The 21,556-nt window shown below is 38.0% G+C and overlaps 1 protein-coding gene across 1 annotated transcript in view; it reads right to left on the bottom strand.

Annotated features, from left to right (window-relative positions):
* Window positions 1-21,556, bottom strand: part of LOC102027871 (contactin-associated protein-like 3) — a 113,349-nt gene that overhangs the window by 46,625 nt on the left and 45,168 nt on the right. Inside the window, exon 3 of the mRNA XM_005384980.2 lies at window positions 16,389-16,582. Coding sequence (XP_005385037.1) covers window positions 16,389-16,582 — 194 coding nt within the window. The remainder of the gene's footprint in view (window positions 1-16,388; window positions 16,583-21,556) is intronic.

Below are 21,556 nucleotides of genomic sequence, written 5' to 3'. Positions count from 1 at the left end.
GGGAGACAATATGATGTTTACATACGTGAGTCTGATTTATTTCACTTATGAGACTGGTCTCTAGTTGCATCTATTTATCTAGGAAAGCCTCGAGTTTATCTTTCTTTATAGCTGAGTAGTACTCCATTGCATAAAAATACCTCATCTGTTTTATCCATTCCTCAGTTGATGGACATTTGGGATGTTTTCAAGATTTAGTTATTACAATTGTGCTGCTATAACCATGGATGCACATATATCATTGTGAGGGTATCTTTCTTCCACTGAATTGACAAAGTTTGGCAACTTTGTCAAAAATAAGGTGACTGAGTATGTCTGTAGTTGTGTCTGCATCTTCTAATCTGTTCCACTGATATTCAGGTCTTTTTTTTTTTTTTGCCACTACCACACTCTTTGTATCATTGTAGTTTTATAATACAATTCCAAATCAGGGATTGTGATGCCCGCTGCCTTGCCTTTGCTGCCCAAACTTGTCTTTGCTATTCTATGTCTCTTCTTGTTCTAAATGAATTTTAGGATAGTTTTCTCTAATTCTGTGAAATATGCTATTGGAATTTAGATCAGATTTAAATCTATGTAACAGTTTTGGAAGTATGGCCATTTTCACTATATTGGTTTTTCCTATACAAGAATAATGGTTATCTTTCCATTTTCTGACATCTAGTTCAATCTTCTTTTTCAGACTTCTGTAGTTTTCAATGTAGAGGTCCTTTACACCGTTTATTAGATTGATTCCTAAGTATTTTATTTTTTTGGATACTATTGTGAAAGGTGTTGTTTCCCTAATTTCTCTCTCAGAGATTTTGTTATTCATGTGTAGGAAGACTTGATTTTTGAGTGTTGACTTTGTATCCAGCAATGTTACTGAATTTGCTTATTCAATCTAGCAGTATCTTAGTGGCACTTTTGGGGTCTTCTATGTAGAGTATCATGTCATCTGCAAATAATGATAATTTAACTTCTTCCTTTCCTATTGTTATTCCTTTATTACCTTCTCTTGACTAATTGCTCTGGCTAAAGTTTCCAAGACTATATCAAATAAGATTGGAGACAGTGGGCATTCTTGTCTTGTTCCTGATTTTAGAGGGAAAGCTTTCAGTTTTTGTCCATTTAGTATAATGCTGGCTGTTGGTTTGTCATAGATGGTTTTACCAGATTGAGATAAAGAGTCTCTATTCCAATTTTTGTAGGATTTTTTTATCATGAATGTGTGCTGGACTCTGTCAAAAGCTTTTTCTGAATCTCTTGAGGTGATCATGATTTTTGTCCTTGGCTCTGTTAATATGGTATATTACATTTATTGATTTACATATGTTGAACCACCCCTGCATCCCTGGAATGAATCCCACTTGGTCATGGTGTACAATCTTGATGATTTGTTGCATTCTCTTTGCCAGTGTCTTATTGAGTATATCTATGTCTATATTCATTAGGGAGATTGACCTGTAATTCTCTTAGTTGGGTCCTTCTCCAGTTTTGGTATCAAGGTAAAATGCTTGTTTCCAGGAGTGAATTTGGAAATATCTCTTCCCTTTCAATTTCATTAAAGAGTCTGAAAAGTAGTGGTGTTAGGTCTTCTCTAAATTTCTTATAGAACTTAGTAGTGAATCTGTCAGGGCCTGGACTTCTCTTTGTTGGTAGATTTATAATTATATCTTTGATTTCATTGATTGATATTGGTTTATTTAGGACTTTTATATATTTTTGATTCAGCTTTGTATCTAGGAATCTGTCTATATCTTCTGCATTTTCCATCTTATTAGAGTACAAGTTTTCAAAATAGGTATAGATGATCTTCTGGAATTGTGCAGGGTCCACTGTGATTTCATTCTTTTCCTTCCTAATTGTGTGGATTTGTGTCTTTTATTTCCTTTTTTGATAAGGTTGGATAAGAGTTTGTTGATTTTATTTAATCTTTCAAAGAATCAACTGTTTGGTTCATTGATTTTGGGAGGGATTGATTTTTTAGGCACTAATGCATTAATTTTTGTTCTGATGTTTATAATTTCCTCCCTTATGTGAGCTTTTGGCTTAGCCTGCTCTTCTTTTTCTAGAAGTTTGAGCTTCACCATTAAGTTGTTCAGTTGTGCTTGCTCTGTTTTCCTGATATGGACATTCACTACTCTCAGTTCCCCTTGTAGGGCTGCTTTCATTGTGTCCCATAAGTTCCAGTATGTTATATTGTGAGACTTTTCTAATCACTGGACCTTCTTCACATCCTCAGTGCCCCAGGCACCTAATAGGCCCCACTAGAATATGCTCCCTGAGACTCCTGGCCTCCAATCTTGTCCTTTTGGCACTGCCTAGTAGACTTCATAGCTTGAGGACAACCATAGAGTAGATGCAGTGCAGTGACATTCCTCCAGCTTTTCAATTTCCATTACTGTCCCTCACCCATAGGCCATGCCTGTACTCACTCTACATAACATTCTTCAAACAGTCTGGGAAGAACTTTCAGATAGGAGATAACATAACCCTGTGTAACACTGAGTTGCTAAAATCTTTCCATACACACATGACTTGTTTAAAAGCTGAGGAAGACAGCACTGGATGTCATGCAGGAAATTTCAGTTGTAATATGTGTTCAAGACTTATCACAACTCTAACTAGGATGTGAATCATTTGTTGTCCGTGCAAGGCTGCATCTGGACTTCCAGAAAGATGGTGGAGTGGTGAGCACTGGCAAATGAGCCTCTCCAGTAATCAGAGTCCAGACACTGTGGAGTATAGCAACTTGGACAAGAGAAGGAGGGAAGTGGATCACTGGGATCCAGGAAGGATCTGACTGGAGAACTGGAGTCACAGTAAAAGCCAAGAGAGTGATCTTAATGCAGAAAAAGGAGGTCACAAATGCCACTTTATCCCTGATGGAATGAGAGAGGTGGCTAAATAGGCATGGGGACTGCAGGTGACCCCAGAGGCCTCCATGGAGAAATGCAGCAGTGTAACTGAGCAGTGGATGCTGTGTGCTGCAGTGGCTGGTGAGTGACTCCAGTCCAAATGTTCCCAGGAGAGGGCAATTGGCAAGATACCATTTTGGGAAGGGGTTAGCAGAACCCAAGACTCAGAGCAGCCATAGGAAGACTTGATCTTGGGGCTTCCAGTGTCTTGTGAGGCGCAGCCTTGCAAGATGTCTATGATCAGGGACCTGAGTTCAGTCCGGCAAGAGACACCCAAGTGTTGTGGGCTGAACAACTCAGTTCCCAGTCTCACAGCCAGAAAACAGAAGCACTTTGAACTTCAGTGGAGCTGAAACTACAGGCCAATCTTTCTAATTAATATAGACATCAATATCCTCAATAAGACACTGGCAAAGAGAATGCAACAAATCATCAAGAAGATTATATACCATGAACAAGTAGGATTCATCCCAGGAATTCAGGGATGGTTCAACATAGGTAAATCAACAAATGTAATTAATAGAACCAAGAACAAAAAGCACACGGTCATCTTTATAGATGCAGAAAAGGCACTTGACAAAGTCCAACACCCATTCATGAAAAAAAGGTCTACAGGTATTGGAATAGAGAGTCTATCTCAACCTGATAACAGTCATCTATGACAAAACCACAGTCAACATTATACTAAAAGTTCAAAAATGTGAAAGCTTTCACTCTAAACTCAGAAATAAGACAAAGATCCCACTATCATCACTTCTATTCATTATAGTTCTGGAAACATTAGCCAGAGAAATTAGACAAAAGAAAGAAATAAAAGGAATAAAGATAGGAAAACAAGTTAAAATTATCATTATTTGCAGATGACATGATATTCTACATAGAACATCCCAAAAACTCCACCAAAAGGCTCCTATGTTTGATAACCAAATTTGGTAGCAATCCAGATAAAAATACCAATAATATATTTCACAGAACTAAGAAAACAATCCTAAAATTCATTTGGAAAACCAGAGGAGACCTACAATAGTAAAAGCAATTCTGGGCAACAAAGGCAAGGCAGGGGTCATCACAATCCCTGACTTGAAGTTATACTACAAAGCCACCAGTAGCATGTGATAAAACAGTATGGTACTGGTAAAAAAAAAAAAAAAACCAAAATTAAAAAAGACAAACAGGGGCTGGGGATTTAGCTCAGCAGCAAAAGCGCCTGCCTGGCAAGCGCAAGGTCGTGAGTTCGGTTCCTGGTACCGGAGAAAAACCCAAAAAAAATAAATAAATAAAAAAATAAATAAAAAAGACAAACAAAACAGACCCAAGGCCCAATGGAACAGAATAGAAGCTGTGGAGCAGAAGATGCAAGACAGGGGCACGACTCCAAAGAGGCCAAACACCTTCACTGAAAGAAAGATAGCATCTTTAGTAAACGGTGCTAGGAAAGGTGGCTTCCTGCATGTCAAAGATTAAACCTAGACCCACATCTCTACCCATGAAATAAACTAAAATAAAAATGGATCAAAGATCTAAATACTAAAACAGGAGCACTAAATCTTCTAGAAGATAGAATAGGTAAAACTCTTGAAGACATAGGTATGGGCAGACTTTATGAACAAAACCCTGGTCACACAGGTCATACTACAAAGAATCATCAGTTGGGATTTCATTGTACTAAAAAGATTTTGCACAGCAAAAGAAACCATGAACACTGAACAGATAACCCACAGGATAGATAAAACTCTTTACCAGGTATTCCTCAAAGGAGTACTTTCTAGAGTATATAAAGAACTCAAAATATCAGATGCCCTGAATTTAAAGGGGATGCAGAATGGGTGCCTGAAATGAATAGACACTTCTCAGTCAAAGAAATAGAAGCAGGAAATAAATATATGGAAAAACATTTAACATCACTGGTATGCAAGAAATGCAAATTAAAACAACGCTGAAATTCAATCTTACTCCAGAAAGTGTGGCTATTATCAAGAAATCAACCAATAACAAATGCTGGCAAGGGTAAAAGGGACACTTCTCCACTGTTCATAGGAGTGTAAATTGGTACAACAAATACAGAAATCAGTATGGAGTTTCCTCAAAAAATATGGAGATTCCAATGATAGCTAGAGGTTCTACTTAACCTAACTATTCCTTTCTTTTGATCTTACCAAGAATTAAAAGCATTATACCAGTGTGATATACACACACTCATGTTTTTAGTAGCATAATTTGTAATAGCTAACTCTTGGAAACAGTCCATCAATGGATGAATGGGTAAAGAAAATGTGGTTTTTATAAGAATGGAATACTTCTCTGCCATGAAGAAGGATGAACTTGAGACATTTTTAGGTAAATGGATGCACCTTTAGACCATACTCTTTTGTTGTTGTTGTTTTTTCTGGTACCAGGAATTGAACTCATGACCTTGTGCTTGCCAGGCGGGCACTGTGCTGCTGAGCTAAATCCCCAGCCCTGAGACCATACTCTTAAGTGAAATTAATTGGACACACATGTTTAAATATTGCGTTCTTTCTCTCGTGTCAGGAACTAAAAGGGCAAATAAGGACCAAAATTAATGATAGATATTGGGAAGTGGAAAGAAAATATTCAATTGGGAAAGGGAGCAAGAAAGGGGCACAAGAAATGGGAAGGAAGGGAAATGGAAAAAAGAGAATAAAAAGGAAAGAAATGGAAACAAATCCTTTGTAAGTAAGAAGGGTGGAAGGCAGGGGAGGGGCAAAAAAGAATCAAGATATAGTATGTACAGGTATAAATTTCCTGTGATGATTTTTATGTATATCAAAAGTGTACCAATACAATTCATTTTTAAAAAAAGAAAGTCTGCATATTCATTTGCAATATGGAGGGCATGGTGACCACCCTAAGGACTTTAACTGTGGAGAGACACATGTGTGTCTGTGAACATGACACCCTGTGAAAGATTCCAACGATTGCCATTTCCAACCTACTTTAGAATGAAGCAAGGTAGAAAGTACGTAGTTAAATAAACAAGTGGATAACACAAAAGTGATTTTCTGCTTCTCAGTTTTCCCTCTGATAAATTCTCACGGGAGTCTAAAAAAAATTCACAATTTTGAATTGCATAGCTGATATGCCCACAGACACCATAGAAACCACAATAAAATGTAATCTATTATATGACTTACCCTTCTTAACTTTCATTCTGCTAGTGTATTTCAAACTTCTACTTAACTCTCTCAGAGTTAAATATTTGCCCATTCTGGAAATGGAAAATTAGGTTGGAAAACAGGATATAGAATGAGTAATATTGAAAAGAATTTTGCTTTTAGTCTAACTATACACAGTTTGAAGAAGCAAGATGTGTTCTCATCTGTCTTTCTGGAAGAGTGGGGCTAAGATTTCCCCCAAGTCTGCAGAGAGTTCCACTCTCCCTCCACATGCATTCAAGCTTCTACACAGAGGAGCCATCACTTGCCATTTCCTTTTCACCCAGTCATTTACTTGCCTAAACATACTGTGATCTGGCGCCTACTCTCATCAAGGGGCAATGTTACTGATAACTCACAACATTTATTCAGGTATTTTGTTTGATTCTCACAAGAATCCTGAAAGTACCTAGTACAGTGAAGCCTATTACATAGGTGAATAAAAAAGATACAAAGGTGAGGCAAGGAGTCCAAATTCATACAACTGGCAAGTGATAAACCCAAGAAACCCAATATTGACCGGATCTGACTCCAGGGTCATTCTTCACCTGCCTTCCGGCTGTGCCCTCTGGTTCACCTGACATTTGCTAATTTTGATGACAAAACTCTGTCCTACTTGACTTGATATTCCTAGTATTCAAGTCAGTCTTGAATTAGACAGCAGAGGTAGGACCATAATTTCCAGAAACCCATCGCCAAGATACACCTGCATGTCAGAAGAGAGGTCGCGTGCTGCTCTGCTCCATGCGTACTCCATGAGTCCTCAAGTACGTTAGCTGGAGAATCAGATGGAGCTGACTTTATGGTGCCACAACCCAAGGAGCCTGCATGTGAAGCTCAACAGAGAGAAAGGAGAGAAAAGAAAGAAGAAGGGAAGAGACGATGTTGGCTCACCTAGCACTAAATACTCTGGAGCACTTTGGCCTGAAATGTGATCCCACAAGATCCCCGGCAACCAAAAGCTCAGGTAGTGCTCAAAGCACCCACCACACAGAAGACTGGGGAGGGGTGAGAAGACATCTCTGAGCTTGAAATCAGATATACTAGCTTGCTCCGTCTGACCATAGCCCACAGCCATAATTCCCTTCCAGAAATAATATTCTTAAAATATTTTGCCTTGTAGCTTAATGAGTGAAGCTCAGATGGAGAAGAATCTCTCAATCTTAAGATCCTACATAGAAGAGATCAATAATAGTCTTCACAGGAACTCAGTATACGTATTTAAAGCATTTGCTTATAGCGAATTAACAAGATGTGATAAGGCTAATTCCTCTCCACAGAGAGGTGTTTTAATCATGACCTAGAATCTCTGACATGCAGGCTTTTTTACAGACCGCTTTTCATTTCAGCTGGCTTAATCAACTAATTGGAGAAGTGGTTCTGTTTCAAAGGTGGCAAAAGCATTGTTAATGTAAACTCTGTCATTCCAACTTTCATTATTTTGGGAAGCAACCATGGAAAAAATACTGCCCGATTACTTTTGTGTTGAGTCCTTAGGATATTTTACAGTAATCTTTGCAAACCTCCTTGTAATAAATACAGGCCTTTCCCAAATCTGAATTTATTTTTCCCTGCAGTTAGAAGTTCAGCTACTAAAGCTTTTGCTGGAGTGCAGCGCAATAGCTCCCTGGGGATCCCTTTCTGCTGCTCAAATAATTTTTCTCTTTCTCTCTCTAAAAAGAATAACATTGTGTCTTTAAGAATGTTCCCAGCTCTGAAAGAAAGATAAGCCATTTGATTTGAATGATTAATAAGGACATTAAGAACTACAAAAAAGAGACAGGAGTTCAAATTCTAAAAACTACTTTCTTGTTTTGTTTTGTCTTTTTGAGACAGGGTCTCACTATGCAGTTCAGGCTGGCCTTGAGCTCACTTTGTCGCCCAGTCTGTACTCTCATTTTTAGAATGCACAATAAAGCCGACTTCTTTCTGAATTGTTCTGTTTAAGAGGCACAATTCTGAGGCTAATTGGTGATGTTTCTAACATCCTTCTTCTTTTCTCATTTCACAGATACTTCAAAAGGGGTGTCTTGGCACGTGAAGTTTTCCAAAGGATGATCTTCCATAGCCCCCAATTTTACTGCACAAGGACATTTGTGAAATTAAGAACATGTTTCTAATATACAGAAAATATTTTGCACAAAGCATATACAGAAGGGGACAAAGACAGGAACTGGAAATATGGATGGAAGAAAAGTCTTGTGAGGCCAGGTGTACAGCTCAGTGGCTGAACACTTCCTTCGCTCATGTGAGGGCCTGCCCTCCATCAAAAGCACCAGGAGAGTGAAAGCATGTGGCTCAGGTCCTGATATTTATGAAGAAGAGCACATCTTGTGTTTATACAGTATGTCAGTTATGTTCATGCCTCTATACACACAAACTTCTGTCATAATCCATGCAGTGACATGACTAGATACAGCACTCCACATTACTCAAGAAAAAGCTCATTAATAATATAGTATTATTACTATTTATTGTTATTTGTATTATTTTAAAGAATACATTAAGAAAATATCTTTCATGGAGATGATTCAAGAGTATCTACATGAAGAAAAGCTCAAAATCCTCACCTCTTAGAATTCATAATCTCAAATCACTAATAATATTTTAAATAAAAAGGTAGCCCAAATGATATACATTTTAACCAGTAGTATATAGATATTAGATTAGCCACAAATTTGTGTCAAGGGTATAATGATGACAGCATAAAACCACTGCACAACCGAATGAAAGACAACTGAGTTTCAAATATTAGCATGGAAAGATCAGGAAGACCACTGTAGCTCATGGTAATTCAGAAGGCCTGTGGGAAAAAAGATCCATCTCAGAAGCCGTTTACATGACAGAGGAGATATACTTTAGTGAGTGTTTTCATACTGGAGTCCACTTGGCAAAAATATAGCTTTTCTGTTGGCAAAGGACTCAACTCAGAGGTGAAGAGATGAGGAATAGTTGGCAGGATGCCCAAGACAAATGAAGCAAGAACTGGAGAAATGAGCGTGAGGATGGATGCTTACCATCCCATCGATTAGTCTAGCAGCAGAAATTTAGAGACTGAGTCAGCAGTTGAAATGCAAAACAAAGCCATTCTAGAAGGAAACCAAAGTTAAAGGGGGTGGATAGGGAAGACTTCGCAGGCCAACGGCCAACCCAGCTTCATTCATGCAATAGCAAATAATAGGATTTATTTTTCCGCTTTAAAGGGTGAACAGTATTTCATTACATACCAGTGCATAAAGCAATTTTGTTTATCCATTTATCCACTGATGACTGCTTAAGACTGATTTCACTTGGTAGCTATTGTGGACAGGGCTTCAATGAGCACAGGAGTGTGGGTATCACTTCTGCACGCTGATTTTAATTTTTTTTCAATATATACCCAGCAGTGGGATTGCAGGATCATTCGGTAGTTCTATTTCAACTTTTTGAGGAAACTCCACTGTATAAAAGTGTAATAGACCATACCGCTTGATAAGAAAAGTTTCACTAGCGTAATAGTGCTACAACAGAGATCAGAGAAAGAAAATAATGACAAAGCCATTTTGAAAACTCATGCTACACCAAGCACAGAGTTAAGCTCATTACATGGATTATCTTATTTTCCTCACAAAAAATTATGCTTCTTTTCTAAATGAAGAAACTAGAACTTTGAGAAATTAAATTGCCCAGGTTCACATAGTTTATAACAGATTCTTGATTTCAAAGACAATTCTGTCTAAAGCTTCAGCCCAGCCTCCTAAAAAGTGCATTTGTATTTACTATGAAACTTAAGAATACACACGGAGGCACTGTCTGAAAATGAGCTTGATTTCTTGAAGGCCTATGTTTAAAAGCAAGTTGTTTAAGTATAACCTAAGAGAGAACACTCATTAAGGATGATAAAACAGGAAAAACATGTTTGCAATGAAAGGGAAAACAATGGATTGCAGGGAAATTTTACAGAGATATATGAAAATAGCCTACTTAAACAGGAAAATCATTATCTGCTGAATATGTTTATAGGAAACTAAAATATTTCACTACTGATTAATTAGAACTTTCACTAATTGCATGGAAGTTTCTACTTCCTGTTGATATAATTTATGATCATAGCCAAAGTTTCAGTATGGGAAAACTCCTGCTCATCCATATCTTGGAAAGAATAGATAACATTGCTTTAAGTAAAACTATTTAAAGCAGCTAACTGCTTTGATTTCTCAAAGTCCCTGAATTAAAAGTGAAGGCTGTTACCTCTTAAGAAGTCTTTATAGCTATCTAGTACTTGTTTTGAGAAGATAAAGGACTCAGTCAATCAGCAACCTACAGGGAACACTGAGAATTCAGCTGGTAAACCAGACTTCAAATAATTCAGAAGTTCTCCTTTGGCACCATGGAAAAATTTTTCTTACGACCATCACGAAGGACTTTTACTATGGCTAAAACAAAATGGCTCTGGATTCCTATATTGATTTGACCGAAGGACAGATTTCCTAACAAAACAATCATTTGCTATGAAATAAATCAGTTAGATTCTGGATTAGTCCTTTTATTCTTTTTTTTTTTTTTTTTGAAATTGTATAAATATTTTAACACTAAATTTATTGAGACTGCATGAGATTAATACAAGTTACCTTTGGCTTCTACAGTTACAAAGGGCACTCAAAATGGTGGCCATGACCTTCCAGACATTTATTAGTATGAAGAACTGCTCCTTGGGTAACTTCAGTCACTGAGATTGCTGCACATGCATTTTCAATTTCTTCTGTAAGGGCTGGCAGTGTAGTGGGTTTTCTGTGTATAATATATCTCATAGGGGCCCCATACACGGGTAACACCCTTTGTTGAAAAAAAATCATACTACTTTTATTTTCCTGAAGTGTGTATACATTTTGGGGGTAGATTCTGTGTGTGTGTGTGTGTGTGTGTGTGTGTGTAGATGCACAGGTGTAGTTTTAAATACTAAATAAGAGTTATGTAGTCCCCTCCCCATTTCATCTCTGCTGCATTTTACTAGAGGTGGTGAGGGACTGCTAACATGGTTAAGGCAGCTGGCTTCCTTCCATGTTCTGTTTATCAGCTCTCCCTCTGAGCCTCTTAACTGCTTCCTCCAGCAAAGCTTTAACTCTTTCTACTCAGGATTTGCCAGAAAACCTAATGAGATCCTTATCCTATTTTTTCTTGCCTGTAGCCTCCCTTCCCCTACATGATATATATATTCTGTACATTCAAATGACCAATAAAATAGAAGCCCTGAAGAAGCTGAGGCAGGAGGATCACCTCAAGTTCAAGGCCAGCCCAGTGTATAAAGTATGTTCAGATCCAACCTAAACTACATAGTGACAACCTGTCTCAAAAAAATAAAAAATAAATTTTATTCAAACTCATATTCAGTGCAGATATAGCAGAATAGCAAGAGCTTTCTAAACCTCTATGGAGTCACCAATATATTTTTATACTTTCTACAGAAAATTTATTTGAAAGGGGAAGGGGATGGGGATATGGTTCAGTGGCACAGCACCTGCCTGGTCCTGAGTTCAACTCCCAGTACCTATAGAAAAAAAAAGGGGGTGGGGAAACAAGATTTAGAAACTTACAGATCCCTATCATTTTGTTTTGAAACCCTGTATCATTTTTATTGTTTTTGTGTTGTTTTGTTTTTGTCTATATCGTTATTATTTTGTTATTTTTTAAGTCTCTTTAAAATAATAAAAAAAAGAAGCTTACAGATACACTCTAGCATAAATTCAGGGATTCTAGTCTTTTAAATTTGTGTGATCTTCCAATAATTTTAATTTTAATTTTGATACAGACTTATTTTCACTCACTATGCTAAACGAGGAAATTCAAAACCTTTTTTTAAAATAGCTTTCTAATCATTTATTGATGTCCAATCCTAACATGTAGGAAATTCCTCTGAAAGTAATTATAATTTGAATCTTCCAAATATTTAACCACTTAACAGTTTGCTCTGAGCATCATTTGGGTGGTACTTTATTTATGTACTGACTATCTGGAATGTCCCTTGGGCAGGTGTCATTTCCACCAGGCAGTTCTTATTTGCACAAGATATACTCATAGGTCTTTTTGTTTTATATCGACTATTTCTTGCATACTTTTTTATTTAGAACATTGTAGTCACCTTGGAAGTTTGTTTATAGTGAAATCTAATAGTTGTGGTTATTTCCCTTTACTAATTTATGTTTATTTGTGAAAATCTATAATTTTTTGCTACAACTTACAAAAACTCTTATCATAAGTACATTAGATCTAATTTGTATATTTCTCCAGAACTCAGTGATATTCTTTTATAATACAAAGTGGACAGATTTAGGACACTGAAACTGAATAAGAGGAAGTGCCAAAAGATCTGCAAAAGAAAAAACTGAAAATGGGAGAAATGTTAGCACAGCAGAGAAGAAAAGTCTGTTATGAAATAGAAAGAAAAAAGGCATCTCCTTATTGTCAACTATTCATAGCACAGAAATGACAGAACTTGAAAGAAGAAACAAAACTTAAAAAGTTCCAATACTGGTCAATGACTGTAAAACTTCTGGGGTGTGTTGACAGAGCTGACCAACATCTAACAAGCTGTCCTTTCTGAAGATGACTTAGAAGACACAGAACGCCCATGGATACCTTATTGATTTTTATGGCCTAAAGAGATGACTTTATTTCTTAGGCTTCTTTTCCACTCGTGTAAATCGGAAGATGGAGACCTCTTCCTTTTTGCTTCCGTAACGATCTCCGGCCGAGATCGCCGCCTCCCGAGCTTCCTCCTGTCCATCCTTCCCTCGTCCTGCTGAAGTCGCAGTTGTCGGTGCTGTCGCCTCAAGACCCCTCAGGCTGGGAGAGAGGAGCAAGAAACCCTCTAGCCCTTTTATTCTTGAGATCACCACAAACACCGGCAAAAGGCGTAGGCCACAGAGGAGGGACAAGAACTGGAAATTTACCCTCCAATGAGGCGCAGTAATTGCACTTGACTTGCAGCTTCTCTCATTTCACAGCATTCATCCACACTTGCCATTTAAATTTCTTTGAAATTTCCAGGAAATGCAGTCATCCAACCAAACATATATGCAAGTTCATGTCTTCTCCTCTCTCTCACGAGGCCACAGGTTTGCCCCTGGGCTTACAGAAGTGGCACCCTCTCAGCCACAACAAGGGTGTGAATCCTCTGGTCCAGGAAGGCTGCTGTGCTCCTCGTAGCAGCTTGGTGTGAGGGACCCTTCCCTCATGTGAATTGAACTTGTATCAGTAACATCAGACTGCGAATAATCACCTTAGAAGCTTTCTGAAGATTTTCGTTTGAAAATTCAGACCCAATTACAATCAGAAAGAAAAGGTGAAAGAGTAGTGGGTACATAAACTACTAACAAACCCCACTAAGCAAGTCATTGTATATGTTTTTAAAGACATTCTTATTGTGGGAAAGTATGTATTATACAAAGTTTAACACTTCAACCATGTTTAAGCATATAGCCCAATAGCATTAAGTATATCCACACTGTACAACAATCCCTACCAGCTATCTCTAGAACTCTTTTACTTCTGTAATGGAAACTCACAGGGTACCTTTTAAATGAATCCTGAAGTTGACAACACCACAGGCTGCACTTCAATTTGCAAGGCAGAAAGCCCAGGAGAATTGTGAAGATTATTTGTACAGGTATTGCTTAATGTGTCACTGCTCCCCAGTGTGGATTCACCTCAAAAGAATTTCTAAAGCTTGGGCTACTGTTCTGCTTGACTCTAAATCTAGTTTTAGGAACATTGCCCAATCAATTACTACCACTTCCTAGTAGGATTTTGCTGTTGTTCTTTCTCTCTACATTTTGCTCTGCAGATGAAACCAAAGTGTGTGTGTGTGCGTGAGCATGTGTGTGTGTGTGTATTTATATGTTCATCTAAGAATGCTACACAAGAACAAATGCCAAATTAAACCTCTCATTATTTTATTAGTACAGAAGTTGAGTTAGGAAATGAGATGGAAAAGAGCTTCCTTACCCCTGGGAGATTCTGTTTCTTACCCTTCTTGGAAACTGTGACCTTTGGGGAAAGGGTGCATAAAGCCACTGTGGGCACATCAGAGGCTAAATGTGGGTATATCAGGAAACTCGGGGCATGCAGCCTGATGTGCAGAGGACCCTTCAGAATGGCAGGTGTCATTAGCCTCAGTATTAGGCGGAGTGTTTGCTTCTTCCCATGCTTGTTTTTCAGAAAAAGCCCTTTGTTCCAGGAGAAGAAGACACTGTGTACTGCCAATGTACACTGATCTCTTCATGTGCATTCTGCCTCGTGAAGACAATCTGCCTGGCATGGATAAACCTGCCTGACAGGGAAGCTGCATGAAATGATAGGAGACACAGAAGGAAACAAACATGAGGCCAGGAACTCAACAGCAGAACTGAGGCAGTCAGAGGCAGAACAAATATCTGAACTGCCTGGAGACACAGTAATCACCCCCAGAACCCTTAGAAAGGCCTTCATCCATTCATCGAGCAAGTATGTCCTGATATCCTAGTCTCTACAAGGTAGAGTTAGGCTTTCAAGATTTACATTAGTTTCCTAGAGCTGCCATTACACAGTACCAAAACTAGTTAGCTAAAGGTCTGCAGGTCAGAAGTCTAAAGTCCACGCTACCTAAGCAGGCACGAGGGAAAGATCTTTTCCAAGCCTAGCTCCTAACTTCTGTTTGCCTTAAGCAGTCCGTGGCTTGTAGAGGCATCACCTCAATCTTGCCCCTTCACGGATGATCTCCATGTATGTCTTCATGTTGTTTCCCTCTGTGTATCTTATGCACTCTCTTTATGGAGATACTAGTCATATTGGAGTAGGGCCAACACTACTGATGTCATTTTAACTTGCTTAGCCCTGTAAAGACCTTCTTTCGAAATCTGCTCATACTCCTAAGTACTGGAGGTTACAAATTTAGCATAATTTTTTGGAGAATAACAGAGATGCCAGGATGGGATACAAAGTGTCACATAGAGGAATCTCACACAGTGACAATGATTTAGGAAAATAAAGCATTCACACCAGTGATGCTCAACACACTGGTACAGGTCATGGGATTATGAGAGTTGGTACTTGTTATTTTTATTGTTTTGGATTAATAAGAACCTTATCTTTTACACTACTTCCTTCTAGGCACAAAACCTTTTAGAGTAAGCAAAAAGACAAAAATCTTCAGATGGAATTCTCTTGGTTATGATTTCCCTCTTAACTGCTTAGCTGAGTAACAACATTCATGGCTTCTCCAATATTCATGTGTTCTTGAGAAGGAGGAAAAGAATCAAATTGCAAAAAATAATACAAAATATACAGTTCATAAGATTCATTTTTTAAAGTCTCTTTTATAGGAAAACTGTCCCCAACATTCTAAATATCACTAATCAATGAACAGCAAGATTTAAAACCCATATAAATAACTTCCAAACACATAGTAAATACATTTTTGTAAATGTTGAACAAAAGGTGATTCCTCTAAACAGGCACTGGCATATACTGAGAAATGGCAGCGATGTCAGTGCTGTGAAGAAATCCAAAGGATTCCAGAAGATATCGCCAATAGCAACACTCTGTGAGAGAACCCAGGATTCTTCAAGTCTAAAGCCTATGTTCCCAGGCTGGGGATTTAGCTCAGCGGCACAGCACCTGCCTGGCAAGTGCAAGGTCATGAGTTCGATTCCCGGTACTGGAAAAAAAAACCATAAAGCCTATGTTCCTGAATTTGCCATACATATAGAAACTACTCATTTATTAAGTTTTTAAATTTGCATATCTTTCAGAAATATGAGACTAAATCAGAGAAAAGTGAAACAATGATTTCAAACTACCAATGTAAAATAATGCAGAAGCAATGCTAAGTTTTCTTATTAAGCAAAATGACAAAATGAATCATTTATGACTTGTATTATTCTGAAATTCCTATATTATTAAAGAGAATAATAACAAGAGGGCTTTCAATGTTTTCTCTGAGATAGGGACCTCACTTTCACTTGGAATTTTTTTCAAAGAAATTCTTAAGATTCTGTTTATCATCAAATATATAGGTTGCAAATATTTCCCCTATGCTGTAAGTTGTCTCTTCACTTTACTAATGCATCCCTACCTTTATAGAAACTTTTAGGTTGATGTAATCCTATTTGTCTATTTTTGCTTCCATTGCCTGTGCTTTTGGGGTCTTATCCAAGGTATCTAACCCCCCATTTTGGTTATTACACAATATCAACAGGTCTTGAAACATCATATTTGCCACAATTATTATCAATTGAAAACATGTTTTTTCCAAAAAGTCTGAAGCAACGTTTAGAATTATTAGTAAGAAACATACCGAGATGTTTTCTTCTTGTCGATATTGCTTCCAGTTCCTCCCACTATCACTGAACATCAAGAGATAGCTGGTCACCCAGTCAAAGCTCCCGTATGCTCCTTGTGTTGCCACAGCAGTGACCTCCATTCGCTCTCCAAGGTCAATCTGCAGCCACTGGTATTTATTTGACACAAGTGGGGTCCAGCCACCAGCTCCTTTTATGGAACAGAAAGAGCAGAAAAATGATAAACTAGAAGAATTTTTAGCCTATCAGTTACTTGAATAGAAAGTTATAAGATTACAAATATAATTTAAAATTTACATACTAAATTTAAGAAAAAGAGATTCACATCAGAAAAAGAATTAAATGTATGGGGGACTGGGGATTTAGCTCAGCAGCACAGCACCTGCCTGGTGTTTGATTCCCTGTACCGGAAAAAAAAAAGAATTAAATGTAAGATTATGTGGAGATGGGTGGACCCTACCCTGCTTTCATATTTCTCTAGAGATGATCCTCTGTTATATGGAGGGTGGGTGTCACACTAGGCAGAGAAAGTGTTTGATGTCATGGCAGGCAGACAGTTCAGCATTCATGTCACTTTTTAGGATGAGTGGATTTAATAGCCCTGGGCAGGACACAAGAGATTAATTTCTATAGTAGGAAGTACAGTATTGAGCATTAAGTAAACAGAAATAGTCACAACATGGTCTGTGTACTTAAAATGCTTACAGTCACACAGGAGGAGCAGGGATTTAAAGGAATGATCTGAGGTCTAAGGAGAAAACTCAGCAGGAGTGTGTGATTCTCACATGTGAGGTCCCAAATTTGATCCCCAGTATTTCAAAATAACTAAATAAAATAGTTCAAAGAAGAGATTACTTTGTGAATCAACATCACTTGTGTGCATTTCAATTCTGAAGTGGATAAACAAATGGTTGTTACCAGGGATTGAGGGGTGTAGGTGGGAGGATAACAGAAAAAAAATCTTAAGAGCTAAAAAGTACAGAGTAACAAGGAATCAAGTGAATTCTAGGTGGGGCATGTCATGCCCTCTGTTCTGTCTGGACAGATTAGGAGGAGACTGAGCGAGAGTATCACAGAGTGTTGGTCTGTCTTGGATAATGAGAAGAACTATGTCATGTATTAAGAGGAGGATATAAAACAGAAATTTTGCACTTTTTGTTTTGACAAAGACAATATCAAAAACAAGAATGCAAGTAGGAATGGTGATATCTTATTGATGTTTGCTATTTTCCATTAATAATCAGTGCCTAGAAAAAATGAATATAAATAATTCTCAAGCTAAGGAGATTAGCACTTTCATTTTTTTCCTAATTTTGTCACTTACTTGATGGCTCTGATAGAAAGGTGTGAAAATCTAGAGAGTTTATTATTCATCAACTTATGTTGTGCGTCTTTTAATGAAGCATTACTATTTATAACTATGCCACAATTTGTGAAGTCTTCAGCACCAAATCCAATGTAAAGTAAATGTTTAAAAGGTTTCATATCATTATATCTAGGAGAAGTACTACACTGTAATATGTAAGATATCATGAGGGAAATGCAGAAAAATGTACTAACAGGCACCTCTTTGAAATGATGGGCACTCTATTATCTACTCTTTCCTTATGATTTCCACATTTACATATTCTTCACAATTCAGATTCTATGATTTTTTGCAGTCAGTCTTCATTCAAAAATATATTTCCTGATTGTACCCTAAGCACATCATTATTTGGATACAGATTTAAGTTACATGCACATTTTGTTCTGCTTGTTCTTATTCTATATTTTCACTTAATCTATTAGGCATGATAGTGAGCTATTGGTGACCCACACTTACCATCTGACTGACACTGAAAATTTCCAAACCTTTCCTAAATTAAAGACTAGGAGAAAGGGCAAGTTTTATTTGAAACTGGGTGGTCTTCTATATAAGGGTCAGATAAGCAACAATAACTCGGCCTCTCCAAGATTCAGAATGTGGATACTGGAAAACAACAACTTGGGGAAAGATAAAAAGCAGGGAGATAAACTTCTGAGAACCAGGAAGGATCTGTCTGGAAAACTGGAAATTACATAGAAACTCAAGAGACTGAATACAGTTTGAAAAAGGGAAGAAGTTCCTTCCTTGTGGCTTATAAGAAAGGAAGACTGGATCTACAGAGACAACATGAAAGCAGGGGACTCTAAAGGGCTTCCAGGAGGAATCCAGTGGTGGAATGGACCAGAAGATGCTGAGTGCTCTAACAGCCACCGAGTGACTGCAGTCCAAGCACCTACCATATCCCCTGGAGAAAGTGCCTTGTCAAATGTGATTCCAGGGAGGGGTCAACTGAACCCAGGACTCAGAGCAGCTATGGGTTAGCTTCATTTCAGGGTTCCTAGTGTTGCACTCCCACAGTGACTGGGTGAGGGACAGCCACAGGAGACTGCCACAGGGAGTCATGGTCAGGTTGGCAATAGAAGCCCCTAAAGAGTTTAAGCTAAAGGGCCCAGGCCCCACCCACACAGCTAGTACTAGCAGGTTCTATGGTATTTTAACATCTAATTTGTATTGGATGATACTATTGTCCCTAATTCTCTTTTTATTAATGGTGTCCTAAAATTGTTGCTGTTTTTCTATAAATGAACACTCAGATTACCTTTGTGACATTAATAACACTGAAGTACATTCCCAGAGAACTTGGTTAACTGACTAACTACACTGCATCTTTCCCTCCAAAATTAACCAAGATGGACAGATCTTAGGACTTTGGCAAAGGATTATTGTTAGCCAGGCCCAAAGTGCATCCCTGAAGAGTAAAGAGATCTCTATGCTAGCAACAAAGTCATTAGACTATAATCATCCACAAACCTCAGCACAAAACAAACAAAAACAATAGATATATGAGAAGATAAGGCAACAAAATGCCTCTGAAAATTCCCAACTCCTCCACAGCCATTCGAGGACACCAAGGGGCAGAATAGTATAAGCCACACACTCAAATTAGTCAAAAGGATAACAGAGGAGGTTAGAAAGCAGCTCAAAGAGGTATTCAGCAGAATTAGAGCAGATATAATTAAACAGATAATGGAGGTAATAACCAAAAGATCCAGGAGCTTCCAGGAGAAACAAATAAGAAGATAAATGAGCTAAACAAAATGGTACAAAATATGAATGAACAGTTTCCCAAAGAAATAAAATCCATGAAAAGGTTTCAGTCAAAACTCCAGGAGGCTAAAAATCATAATGAAAATATGGGCAGCAGAACGAACCAATGTGAGTACAGTGTCCTAGTAACTTTTCTCATTACTGATACAAAATACTCTACACCTGCAAGTTAAAGGAGGCAAGGTTTATTTCAGCTCACAGTTTGTAGGAGTTTCAATCTATAGTTAGCTGACTCCAAGTCAAGGTGGCACGGCAGAGGTACACCACGGGGGGAAAACAGTTCATGGTGTGCCAGACAAAAGCCAGCAAGCAGGAGCAGCAATCATCAGAAGTGAGCTTGCCTTTCCCTTTCATCCCAAACTCAAAATGAAAACATTTTGAGTAGTGCCATCCACACACAGGGTAGGATATCTCTCTTCAGTAAATCTATTCTGGCACACCAGAACTATGCAAATTCCAATCAGTGGGCCAGTTTATTACCATGCGCCCTTAATTTCAGCATCACACACCTTACATCCAGCCAGCTCCAAAAACTCCTTACCTATGAGTAAAGGAGGTTTTGGCGTGAATCTAGCTGTAAGCCACAAAGTACAAAATTTCAGAACTAGAAGACAGTGTTGCCTTCAAAAATTAACTATTCAAAGACACCTTAAAAACACCAAGAGAGGTGCCAGGGATACAGCTCAGCAGCATAGCGCCTGTCTGGCAAGCACGAGGTCCTGAGTTTGATTCCTGGTACCAAAAAGAAATAAAGAAAGAAAAAATAAAAAACAAAAGAGAACATGAAAAATGGATCCAACAACTGCTAGATAATGCAAAGAAGATTAATTAATAACTGAAATAAGTGAAAAATCAGAAGACAACATAAATGGCACACACAAGAATCATCTTCTAGCCCTGCATCATAGTTTTCAAGATGGGGGAAGATTTATTCTTGGATAAACTGCAGCAATATTCACTTTAGCTCCTGCTAGAGACACTGCCTAGATTTCTTCAACCCTCAGTGGAGATTGTACCCAGTATCCCCTCCCTTACCCATTCTTTCTAACTTCACTGTTCAGGAAGTAATGTATATCATCTACTCACTTCTATTCTTACTAAACTTAACAACTAAATTTTATTGAGCATTTGAGAACTTGGGGTCAGATAATCATGACTTCATATAGATTTTCCTTAATTCCAAGGACAGCCTTATAAGATAGGGCCTTATTACTACTTCCTGGTCTGGATCTTGAACAACTTATAAACATTTACACACCTAGCAAGGGACCTAAAAGATTTTAGATCCAGCATCTGTACTACTAGCTATTATTTTCATATAGTTTTGAAGCCATTGATGAGGGGTGGTGTTTTAAATAAATGTTCAAAGAATGCAACATAAATTTGGGAGTCATCAGGTATAGCTACAGTAGCAAGTATGCAGTAGTGTGATATTCCCTATTCCTGGTCAGGCTGTATGATGATACTTCAGTGAAGGTTCATCTCCTGAAATCTTCCTGTTGAAGTCTACCAGATCTACTGTTCTCTCCTCAGTCCATGTAAAATTCGATAAGTGAGAAATCTTTCCAAAGTCCATCTGACTAGCATTCGAGAGTTCAAGGTATGCAGATACTGAAACTACAAGACTTTTTATTATTTTTCATGATCTTTCAAATAAGAGTTGGAAAAAGAAAAGGAAAGCGATGGAAGCCAACTCATGACCCCAATATTCTACAGTGGAAATTTTATACACATAAATTTGTCTTAGGCACTTTCACATTGCTGAGACACAATACCTGACACCACAATTTAAAGGAATGGGGATTTATTTTGGCTCACAGTTTCAGAAATTTCAGTCCATGGTTAGTGTAGCAGTTTGGGATTTACAAGGGGAAACACCATAGGACACATAATTATAAGATTATTTTATAATAGTCACCCAAAGAGTCATATGCAAAAAGAGTGCAGGAAATCTGTCCACACACTAAGAACAAAAGAATCCAGCTGAGGGCCTGGATCCCACAGCAATGTCCTGCATGAGTCCAGCTGAAG

This window comes from Chinchilla lanigera, unplaced genomic scaffold, assembly GCF_000276665.1.
Source record: "Chinchilla lanigera isolate Chin_1 unplaced genomic scaffold, ChiLan1.0 scaffold00021, whole genome shotgun sequence".
NCBI lineage: Eukaryota > Metazoa > Chordata > Mammalia > Rodentia > Chinchillidae > Chinchilla > Chinchilla lanigera.
Note: the sequence above shows the minus strand (reverse complement) of the source record. Positions and strands in the feature narration are given on the sequence as shown.